At 44.0% G+C, this 14,751-nt stretch overlaps 1 protein-coding gene across 11 annotated transcripts in view; it reads left to right on the forward strand.

Moving 5' to 3' along the window:
• Nucleotides 1–14,751, forward strand: part of lyst (lysosomal trafficking regulator) — a 56,672-nt gene that overhangs the window by 37,321 nt on the left and 4,600 nt on the right. For 8 of the 11 annotated variants that reach the window (XM_035171915.2, XM_035171916.2, XM_047342227.1 and 5 more), the window contains 29 exons: nt 368–505; nt 581–779; nt 871–999; nt 1,797–2,412; nt 3,031–3,211; nt 3,681–3,850; nt 3,948–4,178; nt 4,349–4,515; nt 5,873–6,025; nt 6,164–6,325; nt 6,696–6,887; nt 7,004–7,215; nt 7,303–7,512; nt 7,859–8,035; nt 8,165–8,241; nt 8,333–8,521; nt 9,376–9,521; nt 9,604–9,700; nt 9,845–9,906; nt 10,114–10,169; nt 10,259–10,411; nt 11,387–11,631; nt 12,586–12,652; nt 12,736–12,892; nt 13,441–13,581; nt 13,676–13,893; nt 13,978–14,208; nt 14,333–14,522; nt 14,611–14,747. In XM_035171915.2, coding sequence (XP_035027806.2) covers nt 368–505; nt 581–779; nt 871–999; nt 1,797–2,412; nt 3,031–3,211; nt 3,681–3,850; nt 3,948–4,178; nt 4,349–4,515; nt 5,873–6,025; nt 6,164–6,325; nt 6,696–6,887; nt 7,004–7,215; nt 7,303–7,512; nt 7,859–8,035; nt 8,165–8,241; nt 8,333–8,521; nt 9,376–9,521; nt 9,604–9,700; nt 9,845–9,906; nt 10,114–10,169; nt 10,259–10,411; nt 11,387–11,631; nt 12,586–12,652; nt 12,736–12,892; nt 13,441–13,581; nt 13,676–13,893; nt 13,978–14,208; nt 14,333–14,522; nt 14,611–14,747 — 5,103 coding nt within the window. The remainder of the gene's footprint in view (nt 1–367; nt 506–580; nt 780–870; nt 1,000–1,796; nt 2,413–3,030; nt 3,212–3,680; nt 3,851–3,947; nt 4,179–4,348; nt 4,516–5,872; nt 6,026–6,163; nt 6,326–6,695; nt 6,888–7,003; nt 7,216–7,302; nt 7,513–7,858; nt 8,036–8,164; nt 8,242–8,332; nt 8,522–9,375; nt 9,522–9,603; nt 9,701–9,844; nt 9,907–10,113; nt 10,170–10,258; nt 10,412–11,386; nt 11,632–12,585; nt 12,653–12,735; nt 12,893–13,440; nt 13,582–13,675; nt 13,894–13,977; nt 14,209–14,332; nt 14,523–14,610; nt 14,748–14,751) is intronic. The other 3 variants (XM_047342232.1, XM_047342233.1, XM_047342231.1) reach the window with 2 other exon arrangements.

A 14,751-nucleotide genomic window follows, 5' to 3' on the forward strand; every position in this document is an offset into this window, starting at 1 on the left:
CATACACCGCAGGAGCTATTCTCAGTTGCAGGCTCATCTATTTTAGATTTAACAATGTTTCTTCAAAAAAATACCCAGAATTTAATGTCTGCAAATTGGTTTAAATTTACAAACACAAAGGTTAAGGGAGGAAGCACAAACTATGCAGTCAAGCTTGGTAAACAATAATTAGTTATTATTAGTTTAAAATTTGTCACCCAAATTTTTAAATATTTAATAGATCAAAGAAGCAAAAATAATGAGACCTTCGAGATTTCGTTCTGTGCAGCACAGTTTTACTGTGGCGAGGAGTGATGGTACGCTCAACTCCACCTTTAGCTGTTAAACCATGTCCGTCTCTCTTGTCCTTCACTGTTGTTTCTGTCAGTGCGGAGTGTGGGAAACGCTGCTCGCTGCCTTAGAGATCCTCATCAGGGTCCACCACCCTGATCAGGTTTTCAACATCCGTCAGTTTCTGAAGGCTGAAGTTGTGCATCGCTTCCTGCTCACCTGCCAGGTGCTACAGGTAGGTCACCATCACAAATCCACTGTGCCCTCTCTCTTCAAGAGCTATTAATAACAATATTGTGTTTGTCTTAAGGAGCACCGGGACGAGCATCTGACTGCCATCCCACAGGAAGTCTGTTTGTCATTCGTCAAAATCATCCAGGAAGTGCTCGGGTCACCTCCAGATATGGACCTGCTCAAACTGATCTACAACTTCCTGCTGGCTGTTCACCCCCCAACCAACACTTATGTCAGCCACACTCCATCCAGCTTCTACTTCTCACTGCACATGGGTGAGGAATCGGGGCAGCTGAAAGCCGCATCTCTGCATTAAAGTTCCATTAATTTAATGCACTGAGCTCTTTGGATGTCTCTGTTTGTCAGATGGGAAGCTGTACCAGGAGAAGGTGCAGTCCATTATGTACCTGAGACGCTCCAACAGCGGAGGGAAGTCTGCCAGCAGCTCTGTAGTGTCACTCTCCCCGACCGTCTTCACTGACGCTCATGGCGAAGGTACGGCTCCTTCAGCTGTGTTACCCTGACCTTAGAGCAAACGCTGCATCCGAAAACAATGAAGATAATTAAATCTAAACCTTCTGTCTGTTGCTCACAATGAAATTATAAATGGAAAGATCAGCAATGCTTTTATGATTGCATGTGCCTCTAACAAGGGAAATTTGTCTAACATTTTAGTGCTGTATCAGCCCGATTTTCTCTGTGATGAATTACAGTCATCAGAGTTTAAGTTTAAGTACCTAATGTAAACACCATTAGTTCTGGGAAAAAAGCTGATGCATGAGCATTATGTTTGTGAAACTCCCTCCCATCAACCTCCGCTTTTACTGAGATGGAATCTAACTGATGCTCATAACAATTCTTCTCACAGAACCCCTCTTGTTTATACATCCTATATATCTTTCTAACAGTGCCCTTTCTCTTCTTTTATCTAAGCTTTTATTGTTCTACTTGCCGCTTTTGTCATCATAGCCTTGCTTTTTAAATTGAATTATTTTTATTTCTTGCAAAGCACTTTACAACTTTGGGAAATGGCTGTATAAATGAAATAGATTTGTTTCTAGATCTGCTTTAATAGATTAGAAACAATACAATTATGAGATTAAAAATATAAAAAGAACTGAAATTTCCTGCACTAACCCTGTTCACATGAGATTCTTTTTTACCTGTTTCTCTGCTGTTAAATATAATATATTGACAATGAACAGCCATGCTGCTGCTCTGCCACATCGTATTATTCATCAGGTTTGCAATTTGTACTGTAATCTTCATACAATGCATCTGCCTACAAACAGGCCCTTCCCCTGAACATGGAGGTGATGATCTGTCGTTACGCCCACCCAGTCTGGCGCCATCTCCATACTCCTCCCCGCTGCTGACACCTCGACTCGGACACGCTAGCTCAAATGAGGCCAGCGAAGGTGACAGGGTCTCTCTTGCCACTCAGCAGGCTCGGGGCAGCACAGAAACGCTCAAGAAGGGCGGAGGTTGTGACGAGCAGCTCCTGAGCAGCTGTGAATCAGCCAAGACAATCTGCGACTCTAAGGACTCAGGTGAGGGGGGAGCCCTGCGCACGCCCTCCATCAGCGTGGAGGAGGAGCGGGACGAGGCGGCAGATGTGGACAGCCTGGCAGAGGGAAGCGTGGGGGTGGCAGAGTCTGAGGACAGGTTTGACTGGGCCAGTGACGAGACACCGCGGCGTCCTGACAGTCTGAAAGGGATTCAGTCCTTCCAGAGGAGCCACAGCAACCTGGCTAGTCTGGGCCTGGCCTTTCCAGCTCCTAACGGTTCGTTGGCTGTTGGCCGATGGCCCAGTGCAGCTGACCGAGGCTCCATGCCTGAAGACTGGGAGAGTTACACTTACTCTCCTGGCTATGAGAGGGCCCAGAGCAAGACAGAGTCCAATGACAGGTATGCTGGCATTGTACTCTGTCAAATGGTGTAAACCATGTCAATGTGTTAAATTAACCCTTAACTAAATCACTAAGTATGACATTGTATTATTAATATCTTAGTCAAGCTGATTGTGAGTATTTTTTGGTGTTTTAAAAAATAAATCAGTACTTCAACCACAAGTTTTCATTGCTAAAGAAAAGCCTGTTAAGGGATTTACAGTCTTCAGCCTGCTAAAATTTGAAAATGATTTTCAAATAAGTGTCAGCGTCAGTTTACTTGACGAGCTCGCTGAAGGCTTAGGCTGATTGGAAATTAAAAAAGAGATTTGTTCATTGTAATCCTGTTTTCTCATCTTTGTGTTGGGATGTTATTAGACACAAAATGAGATGTCTGACTGTGGGAGATCTGCCTTCATTTGTTAAATTTCAAGCAGTCAAGGAAAAAAATGACACTTCTAATCTAAATTCATGGTTTGTGTTTGTTATGTTGTGGGAGATGCTCATACCAGTTAACATTGTACAAAATTCAACATCCTGTGCAATCAAAAATATATTTGAATATATGTGCAATATTTAACACTACATTTCAAGAGCACAGTAATTCAACACTGAAATCTACACGTGTTTCTTTTAGGTCCAGTACTGAGGACTGCCTGGTGCTGATCTGCTGCGGACTCTATGATCTTCTGAGGGGCGTCTTGCTGCTGTTGCCTGATCTCATGCTCGAGGAGGTGATGGACAAACTCATCCAGCCAGAGGCTCTCATCGTTCTGGTCAACCACTCGTCACCGCTCATACAGCAAGGAGTCATGAAGGTTGGTACAGGATCCTCTCTGATGAATCTCTTACACATGTAAAGCAGGCTCATCTTATTTAGCAACAGGAGTCACGTTTTACTACACTTACAATGCTGTTATGGTCTTACCCAATGTGGGATGCTCATGTGGGACATGTACACATTTGTTTTTACATTTCAGGCTTTTAGCAAACACATTTCTCTCAAAGTCTCATAGCAAGTGAAACTGATGTGCAAGATTAAAGATCAGAGGTGTTGTAGGACAATTATGAACTTTGAACAGAGCCTGGTTAGCTGTTTACACCGGTTTCCTGTCTTTATGCAAAGCTAATCAGCTCAAAACCATTTTCATGATAACATCAGAGATGAGTGTGAGCACAGCATATTTAATGCAGGAGAAGGTGGATGAAATCGAAGCGACGCCTCCTTTGCCGAGTTTTAAAAATGTAGTCTTCTAATCTAATGTTATTCTCACCACTCTCCTCCAGCTGTTGGATGCCTACTTCAGCCGTGCTCTCAAGGAGCAGAAGGAGAAATTTCTGAAGAACCATGGTTTCTCACTGCTGGCCAACCAGCTGTACATCCACCAGGGCAGCCAGGGGCTTCTTGAATGCTTCCTGGAGATGCTATTTGGACGGCCTGTGGGCCTGGAAGAAGAGTGAGTCAGGGAACAATCACACACTTGTCATTATACCATAACATCCTCTTTTGTTCACGTTCTAACATTTGTTTTTCTTATCTGTGTTGCTTTCCAGTTTGGACCTGGAGGAAATGGAAAATATCTCTCCTTTCAGAAAGCGCTGCATAATCCCCGTCTTGGGCCTTATTGAGAACTCTTTGTATGAGAACTCCCTGGTGCACAACATCTTGTGTATGCTGCTGCAGCTTCTCAACGCCTGCCCTAAGCTGGCTGACATCCTGCTCGACCATGGGCTGCTCTACGTGCTCTTTAACACCCTCTCCACCCTCAATGGCATGGAGAATAGGTACGACTGCCAGAACAGAGGATGATTCATTCAAACACCTTCATGGGTTCATGTTTTTTTGTCTTGAACCTTTTAACCGTGAATTATTAATCCTCTCACTGTTCATTGGTCTGGTGGTGCATACTTCCTCTGCTTTGTGTTCTATTGTTTTGCTTGTTCTTTCTTTACAGTATTCCCCTGAATGACTACAAGCTCTTGGTGTGTGACATCCAGCAGCTGTTAGTGGCTGTGACAATCCACTCCTGCAGCTCCTCAGGGTCCCAGTACTTCCGCATCATCGAAGACCTCATTACCTTGTTGGGTTTCATGCAAACCAGCAAGATGCGTCGCACGCAGGGTGAGGACTAGTGTTCTGAAATTTAATATATGTGCAAAATATGTCAGTTTTGTCATCTTCTTCGCTCTGCAGTTCAAGATGATGTGACGCTGTCAAGCTCTGCTGCAGAAATTAACGGCGCTGTCTCTTCATTATCTACAACTGCAGAGTGGGAGCTCATTTGAGAAGAAATATAATTGAAGAACTATCTCACATCTTCATCTTCCCACTAAATGGTTTTCTCTAATTTGTGAACTTGGTCTTTGAAAAATATCTCTCCCATCTTGTCCCCATTAGCTCTTACTTCTTTACACTTTTCCGATCTGTTATAAACATTCTGTGATCTGTACGTCTCCTGTACGTGGCACCCTTTATTTTTGGTAGTTTGTCATTTTAGTAATTACTAGTGCAGTGTCTAGTGCCTGTTTGGAATGGGTTTGCTTGGCCTGTGGTAATGTTGCAGATGTCTTTCTAAAATTGTAAAGCTGACCTGCGGTAAATGATTAAAGACCGATTGAAGGAATCAGTCCACAGAACCCTGAAGCCGCACCACCGCTGCTCCACAAAGAGCTGTTCACCTCAGTTGTTGTTGCCGTGAACGCACTGTTGTGATCGACATCGTCACTTCTTTTGATGAGCCCCAGCCATCACTGCTTTAGAGCGCTAGCTGTCTGTTTATTCAAATTGTATTGATATTAAATGTATCATGCACTTCCTTGGACCTTTAAAAAATACTCATACCCAGTGTGAGGCTGATCAGATAACAGGTCTCAAGATATACATTCCGCATACAGACATACAGAGGTCTCTGGAATTATTAGATAGATGCTTAACTGTATTATTGAACCAATTCGGCCTAATGCAGAGACACCTTTTTTTCTTTTCAAGTAGGATTCAGGATACTTACTTTACTGCAAGTCTCTCATGTCAAAGTAATAAATTCCGTCTGTTCATGAGAAAGTGCTGTAAATCAAATTTAGCATAATCTGCTATACAATATAGTCCTCGAAGTAAAAAGCAGGATTTAGAATTGGTAGATGAAAACCTAAAAAGAAAATATCAAGTAATTAATTGTGTTATGAAACCCAAAAATTGTGATGATTGCCATGCGGTGTTGTGCAGAAATTCTTAAAGCTCTCAATAAACTGCTAGTCTGTGATGCACAACACACAACATTTGATAAGACAGAAATAATATTGTGAGAAAAGTGTGAGCAAATCAGTGTATGTGACAAGTTCTTTTCAATGCTTCATACATGTGACTCCAGAACAAAGATGTTTGTGCTGAGTTGTTCTTCCTTGAAGTGTGAGGATTGTGAGGAATATCATGTTTATGTACCTCTAACATGACAAAGTTCACTGTGTCTTTTTTTTCCCAGAGATGGCCGTAGCGTTGCAGTTCCGCGTCCTTCAGTCTGCTATCGAGTTTATTAAGACGACAGCCAATCAGGAACCTCAGAAGCTGAGCAGCTCAGTTAATTCATCGAGCTCTCCACATCATGCCATCCATCAGAAGCGCAAGAGCATTGCAGGTGAGTGTCTCATTCTGATCCCGCAGTAGAAATCTGCTCTCCAGTGTTTGTCTCATGCTGAGTGTCCAGGTCGAAATGACCACCATTTGTTTTTCACTGCTCCGCTCTCACCTGTCTGTTCCTCATCCCGATCTGAAGGTTCCATTGCCATGAAAGACTCCATTATCCCCCGCATCCCCAGACAGCACTACTGCTCCTATGGCCAGATTCCCCTGTCCCCTCCCTTCAGCTTCCTGTCCCAGGACTCCCCCCTCAACTCCCCCTCAGGAGCTCCATCCTACATGCTCCACTGTGACGCAGGTAGCTGGGACTGCGGTCTGCAGAGGAGAACATCCCCTTTGCCATGGGGCATGTTTCCCAATTTTACAGTGAACTCACCCTTTTCCACCCCTAACTCACATTGGTGGAGTTAATTTGCCCAGTACCCTCGTGTGCTACTGGTGCGTTTGTGTGTGCATGTTTTGAATGCTTAATTAAATCACTGTTAAGCATTTCAGCACAGATGGCATTTTGATCAGTGAATCTTTATAATCTTCCCTGTTTTCAATCATACATGAGACATGTGCATAACGTTACTCTCAACTTGAAAAGAAAAATGACTTTGTGCTTTGACTGACAAATGGCGTTCCGTGTTCTCACTGCTGAGCTCACACCAGTGTTGTGCTTGCAGGCCGTCGTCGGTTCTCTCTGGCGCAGACTGACTCCCTCCTGATGCGGATGCGCTCAGTAGCCAGCGATGAGCTCAACCAGATGATGCAGAGGAGAATGAGCCAGGAAAACCCCATTCGTGCTAGCGAGACAGAGTTCGTCCAACGGCTGCAGAGGCTTGTTGTTCTTGCTGTGAACAGACTCATTTACCATGGTGAAAAACTTCTCCCACCTACCTATTCTAATCTTCATTTCCTCCTTCACTTAAAATGTGCATAAACTGACATGCTGTATAATCCCTGTTCTGTTTGAATGCGTCTCTTATTTCAGATGTGAGTCAGGACTTGTTTGACCTCCTGAATATCCCAGACTCCCCAGACCAACAGCTTTTCACACCAGATCCAGGTGATCAACTACATGACGAGAGTGGCTCCGCCTCCCTCCCGCACTCTCCGACTCCCTTCATCCTGCCGCTGGCCAGCAAGAAGAGCTTTCAGAAAGACATCCTCAAGCTCATGATGGATGGGATTAAAATCAGCCTGGTACGACAAAACTCACACAGAAGCCTTTTCCCCTATAAAGGGATAATTTGATTGTGAGACCGTACATTGACGATCATGATCTCACAGGGCAGCACGGGTCGGGGAGGAGCCCCACATCAGCAGTGGCGAAGGATCCTTTGGTCGTGCCGGGACACCTTTCGGGTCCAAATTGGTCGCCTGCTGGTGCACACACTCAGCCCCGCACTTCCCCTGTGTGACAGGAAGGAGACGCTGGAGTTTGTGTTTGATCCCAGACATTTGGATATCCTCAAGGAGAGTCTCAGCCCGGGTCTAGAGGTTAGTGTGAAGGAAATACATCATTACAATCCATTTATGACCTCACGCGTCAGCTTGGCTACTGTTCACTGCAAAGTATTAAACCTAAAAATTTTATAATTCTGGTAATTCTTAGACATTTTTACTCGTACAGACACGTTTTCCAGGAGTTTTCAGTCCTTGTTTCTCAAAACAAGGCCTTTGCATTGTTACATTTTCCCTCTGCTTCCTCCTCTCAGGCTTTGCTGAAGGTCAGCTACCTGTGTAAGGCTTCTCTCCAGGCCATCACTGTGTGTGATTTTCTTTAGGGACAAATACATTTTTCATCTGTCCTTTCCTTTGCTCTCCCCCTCTCTGCTTCACTCAGCACGGACCAAAGTTGTCGCTGTACCTGTACGAGATGCTGCACGATCACAAGGACAGCCTCACCAAAGATGAGCAGCATGCCGTGGGTGTGTTCATGACCTCGCTCAAGCTTTGTGGCCATCGATGCATCCCACCCAATGCTCCACACAAACAAGACTTGCTCAGGGCCATAAAAGAAGTAAGTCCTAAACTGAGAGCCATTGTTAAAGGGAAGTAAAACAATCTCTAAGCACTCTTGATATAACATGTGAAAATCTCCAGAAAATATATGCTAAGAACTTGGTTACTTGTATCTTTATTCGCACAGGAAAAAATCAAGTATGAAACCGAAGAGAAAACAAGCAAAGTGGCGTGGGAAAAGAAGATGGCAAACACTCAGAGGAAGTGAGTCTGGGCTTTTCTTCTGATGTTAACTTGTTGTTCAGAGCAAGAAATTGGTGGTAAGCATCGTTCTTTTTTTCTTATTCTTCTGCAGTCTTATCCAGAGGCTTGATGGAAAGTCCAAGGACATTTCCAAGATTGCAGCTGATATCACTCAGAATGTGTCTCTGCGGCAAGGCATGGAGAGGAAGAAAGTCATCCAGCACATCAGGGGACTCTACAAGACGGACCTCAGCGCCAGCCGCCACTGGCAGGAGCTGGTGCAACAACTCACTCATGACCGGTATGCACAGAAATATCTTTCTCACATTGGCGAACGCAATATCGGAAAGTGCAACAAATAAATTGCTTCTGTAGTGATGATAATTATCCTCCTGCTTATTTCATTTAAATTTTAATGACATTTTAATGTGCAGCAGTTTGGCCGCAGATTGTTTGAATAAATAATTTGGAATATAATAAAAGATTCTCTCAGTCATGCAGAGCACCAGAAAAAAGAAAAAGAAAGCACAATTTATAAGACGATCAAGTCACGCAAACGTTTTTAACTACACTTTTATAAATGTATATCCAGTGAGGTGGGGATGTAGCCAGGTTTTAGATTCTATAGCCACAATAGCAGCTCTGTTAGCTTATGCTAACACAGAGCTTACAGCTAAATGCTTACATATTGACTATACTAAAATGCTTTTTATGCTATTTATCAGGTATAACATTTAGCATCTTCACCATCTTAGTTTAGCATGTTAATGTTTGCTAATTACTAACATTTTAACCTGCTGGTGGCGCTAGATGACCAGTTGGACATGATTGTCTGCACAGATTTCATCAATTTAACACTGAGATATTTTAATTAGACTTAATTGGGCGACCAACATTACCATTCATTGAGATATGTTAATTTCCCTTTTATGTGATAATTCAGCTGCTAAAATAATATTTTGGGGTAATTTTGTCCTCCTACACAATTTGCTAAATACTGTTTCATCAGACGTTCATGTGAAATTGTAAAATATAAACTTCTGAAAATGTTTCAAACATTTCTGAGGACATAAATACCTCATCGGCCCTGCTGTCAGTTTCCTTCTATACTGATACGAGTAGACAAAGTGTTTGAGACAGCTGTAATGGTTTCAGAGCGGTGTGGTACGACCAGACATCCTACCCAACATCCTGGCAGTTGGACCCCACTGAGGGGCCGAACCGGGAGCGACGACGGCTACAGAGATGCTACCTTACCATCCCCAACAAATATCTGCTCAAAGACAGACGCAAACCTGAAGGTGGATACACCCTTTTTTTTGCTAAATTCTGTCTAAGTACCTTTGTGTTTGTCTAACTTAATCTGACCTTCATCTTCTTCAGACACTATGACGCCACCGCTTTCCTTCCTGTTTGAGGATAAGACTCACTCCTCCTTCTCCTCCACTGTCAAAGACAAAGCCACCAGCGAGCCCATCAGGTATAACTTTCTCCCGCTCTGTCTTTAAGCCTTAAGTAAACATCATGTCTGTCTCAGGATGATCGAAAGAAGACGCATTAAGAGGTGCCCATGTTTTATTCAGATGGCGAATGTCTTGTTTGACGAATATCTTTTTGTCCTTAGGTTCACCAGACGGTGCATCAGCGTCGCCCCCTCCAGAGAGACAGCAGGGGAGCTACTTCTGGGTAAGTTACTGACCGCCGCTCGCAGCTGCTCCATGCATAATATACTCAGGAGGTCAAAAAGGCACAGAGAATAATGTGCTCTCTCTGAGCCACTTGAGCATATTTCTCTGCCCTCACACAAGTGTTTGTTACTTAGTCAGTGTGGGAAGCTTTTGTTTGTCTTCTTCTTAAGACACCAAATCTTAAACACTCTGCGCTGTGTCACAGGAAAGTCTGGGATGTACTTTGTGGAGGACAATGCCGCGGATGCTCATGACAACCAGGTAAAGACAGACTTTACTGTGTTGGCTTTTCCCTCTGCCAAAGGGGGGCACTGTGTTACGTGAAGAGTCAAACTTTTGTGTTTGAACAGAGTCTTCACGGGGAGACGGAGGCACCTTCTTTTTCCTGGACATATGAGGAGATCAAAGAGGTGCACAAGCGCTGGTGGCAGCTGAGAGACAACGCTGTGGAGATATTCCTCACTAATGGCAGGACCCTGCTGATAGCCTTCGACACCACCAAGGTTAGTCAATAACATATTGAATGAAAATGTAAGAAAGAAATGCTGAAAGGAATGCAAACATAGCTCGCGACAGGGATAGAGTAAATCCTTTCGCGTATTTACTCGAACAATTTTTATTTTATTATTGCAAAGAACTGATTCCATTTATTATCAATACCTCTCCCCAGCAGATATCTGCAGGAAAATTAAATCAATGTTTCATTTGAATATGAAAATGAATTCACACGGGATGCACTGTGATAAAAATAACGAGATGAAAGAGCCACTGATGCTCAAAGTAAAAGACATATGAAAAGACAAAATGCGGCTTGAAAAAACATTTGCTGTGGGAGATAATTGTTGAATTGCCTTTTTGTTATTCTGTTCCTGATGTCTGTCGAGCTGTGAAGTCTGTGCCAGGAATTAAACATGATGATGATAAGATACAGTGCCATAGAACTCTGTAAGAAAAAAAAGCTATTATTATTTTGCACAGCTTTCATTTAGATACTAAATGTGACACTATGGTTGTACAACTGACTTTTGTACACATCAGGGATTTCAAGCAGGTATTTCCAATGCAGACACGAAGAAAGATAAATTAACAAGATGATATTTCCATTTTCTGTTTAAGGTAATGCTTTGGTTATTTGTCCAAACATTAGTGTGCCCCTCAGGAAGAATTGTAATCAGTATGCTGACTGTTGGTCTGGATGTTTTTTCGGCATTTGTGTATTTATTTTCTCGGACTTGGTTTGGTTTTAAATGAATGAAACATAAACTAAACTAACTAAAGCCGGATTAATTTATTCTCTACGGATAAGAACTTTTTTAAGGCACCATGCTCATTATTTCAGTGGTATAGGAAAGACATAGACACAGCAGGTTTTATCAATCAGATTACAATTGCAAATTAATACTTTTCCAATGTTAAATTCCAGTCCTGCCACTTTACTGTTGGAAATAATCTTAAAGTTCTCTCTGTTGTTGTGTTAGTTCCGTGACGACGTCTACCACAACATCCTGACCTCTGATCTGCCCAACCTGCTGGAGCACGGAAACATCACGGCCCTCACGCAGCTGTGGGGCTCTGGTCAGATCTCTAACTTCGAGTACCTCACACATCTGAACAAGCACGCGGGGCGCTCCTTCAATGACCTCATGCAGTACCCTGTGTTCCCCTTTATCCTGCGAGATTACACCAGTGAGACACTCGACCTGCAGGACCCAAACATCTACAGGTCAGAGCTGGATGATAACTTTGGGGTTACAGGTTATTATATCCCATGCTTTATGAGTGGAGTGTGTCAGGGATTAGTCTTAAGCATTGTAATAAACATTTGTACCTCCACTGTTTTTAGACGCATAAGATAGGACTCTGCTGACAGGTTTTCTTAGAGTTATTTCAACCTATTACAATAAATCAGAGCAGACATTGCTAATAGATGAACAATGTTATTTTTAATTAACGAAAGTTTTGGCCACAGGGTGATAATTTACGTGTGGTGGTGGGTTGTGTGGCATGTTAGCGATGTGCATGTAGGAAATCATGCAGTTCAGAGGGGGACAGTTTAACCCAAGTTATTTCCTGTAGCAGCAGTTGACAGATGCTCCCTAAACAGATCACATGTGGTCGATACTACAATTCAGTGATGTTTAAAAAACAAGGTATAGTTAGACGCTAGCTAGGCAGCTGTGTACTATGAAGCCGCCAGTTCCCCACTTGGTTATTGCAGAGCATGCAACTCAGACAGGTGTGTGGCCAGAAGAGTGAAATAATTTGATAGGTTGCATCTGTGTGATTTTATTTATGTGGCGAGGCCCTCAAGTTGATGCTCTGTGTGTGTACAGCCTCAATTACTCCAGACTATGTATCATGTTTTAACTCAATCAAACTGCTAATGGTACAGATATTAAAAAACCAAGGGGCATTAACAGAATTCCTGGTTGTGTCCAGCTTCAGCTCTGTTGCTAGGCAACAGCAATACTGGCGGGATAGGCTGGTGAAGCCAATCATGGAAAGCCTCTGTAGACCAGACCGTCTCCTTTCAGTTCGGTCTACGCAGCCCATGAAGACCGCCTCCTTCGTGGGCCATGTAGACTGCGCCCCTGAATTGAGATGCAGTTTATGTCATTTGCCACTATTGAAAATCACAGTTCATTAGTGCTTTGCTTCTCATTTTGTCATTGCGCAGGAATTTGAACAAACCCATTGCAGTCCAGTCAAAAGAAAAAGAGGATCGTTACGTGGACAACTACAAGGTAAGGCCCTGTATTCGCTTTGAGCGTGTGGATTTGATGTTTCAGTATAAGAAACCACACTGACATGTGTACTTGTTGTACAGTACCTGGAGGAGGAGTACAAGAAGGGTGTACGTGAGGATGACCCCATGCCTCCTGTTCAGCCGTACCACTACGGCTCTCACTACTCCAACAGCGGCACTGTTCTGCACTTCCTGGTCCGAATGCCACCGTTTACCAAGATGTTCCTCGCGTACCAGGGTGAGTCACACGTTAATGTTCGCGACAATTCATAGACGAAAACCTTAAGCTAAGTTTGGCAAAAAACAGAACATCTGGAGTCTGCAGCTGTATTGATCTTATTTTCAACAATCAGTGTAAGTGTTAACTGACTGACAGTGTTTGGTTCTTTAACGGTAGATAATTATCATACAGTTCCAAGAAGCTTTTAGCAGAGAGCCACCTGTCTGCGTTAAAAGTGACAGCTCCATCTTAGTGGACGCTCAGGCTTTTAGTGCCGAGATGCTGGAACTGAGTAGCATGTAGCCGCAGCTGTGTTGCGTCACACGTATCAGCCATTAAAGGTTACTTCACCTCTGTACTCGCCTCTGTTCTCCTTCTCTTTTTTTATTCCTTCCGTACGAGTTAATTATTTTTTCCATTCATTCGCCTCTGGGCTCTGATCCTCTGAGGCATCTTTTTGTGTGATTGTAAATGTATTCAGCAGACGAGGCGTCTTTGGTCATGAAAGGGAATCTTTTCAATCAGTGAGTTGAATCTATAATTAGAATGTCTTTGGCCGTACTCAGACCAGAGCTTTGATATCCCGGACCGAACGTTCCACTCCATGAACACCACGTGGAGACTGTCTTCCTTCGAGTCCATGACTGACGTAAAAGAGCTCATCCCAGAGTTTTTCTACCTCCCAGAATTCCTGGTCAACAGAGAGGGTAATCATTTTTCTTTTAGACCTTAAACCTTAATTACTTTTTATTCCTTCATACATTTTTCATTGCTGTTGATTCATCAAATTTGCCTGCACAGGTTTTGATTTTGGGGTACGTCAGAACGGCGAGAGGGTGAATCACGTGAATTTGCCGCCCTGGGCTCGCAACGATCCGCGTCTGTTCATCCTGATCCACCGACAGGCGCTAGAGTCCGAGCAGGTCTCCCAGACGCTGTGCCAGTGGATCGACCTGGTGTTCGGGCTCAAGCAGAAAGGCAAAGCTGCAGTCCAGGCCATCAATGTCTTCCACCCTGCTGTAAGAAGCTGCTCATCACTGTGTTTACTTTGAATTATTAGGAAACTATTTTTGTTGCTTACAGTTTCACATCCCTTTTCACAGACGTATTTTGGCATGGACGTGTCATCTGTAGAAGACCCAGTGCAGCGCCGGGCCCTGGAGACGATGATCAAGACGTATGGACAGACACCCAGGCAGCTCTTCAGCGCCTCTCATATGAGCAGGGCCAGCACCAAACTCATGATGGAGGGGGAGCTGCCAGCCGCCATGGGACTCCTGGTTCAGCTGGCCTTCAGAGAAACCAGAGAACAGGCCAAGGAAATATCTTGCCCGGTAATCTACTGTAGTGGTAGTGATTCTAGCAGCCTGCTGTGCACTGAGGTAGACATTATTCAATTAGTCATCTATGAAATGATCTGCTGCTCACCTGGCGTTTTCCTCCCCCCCACCCCCACAGAGCCCTCTGCCGTGGATCAAAGGTCTGAAGTGGGGTGAGTACGTGGGCTCGCCCTCGGCTCCAGACCCAGTGGTGTGCTTCAGTCAGCCGCACGGGGAGAGGTTCGGATCCCTGCTGGCGCTGCCGACGCGAGCCATCTGCGGGCTCTCTTGCAAGTTCTGCCTCATGATGATTTACAGCAAGGAGCAAGGTAGGAAGCCCACCACTCAACCATGAGCCAGAATGGATTTAGAGGACGTCCCACTCACTCTGTTTATTCTGCATCCTCTCCTCTGTAGGTGTTCGGAGCATGCACAGCACAGACATCCAGTGGTCAGCCATTTTGAGTTGGGGCTACGCAGACAACATATTGAGGCTGAAGAGCAAACAGAGTGAACCACCTATCAACTTTATACAGTGTTCACAACTTCACCAGGTAA

Source organism: Hippoglossus stenolepis, chromosome 12 (genome assembly GCF_022539355.2).
Source record: "Hippoglossus stenolepis isolate QCI-W04-F060 chromosome 12, HSTE1.2, whole genome shotgun sequence".
Classification (NCBI taxonomy): Eukaryota; Metazoa; Chordata; class Actinopteri; order Pleuronectiformes; family Pleuronectidae; genus Hippoglossus; species Hippoglossus stenolepis.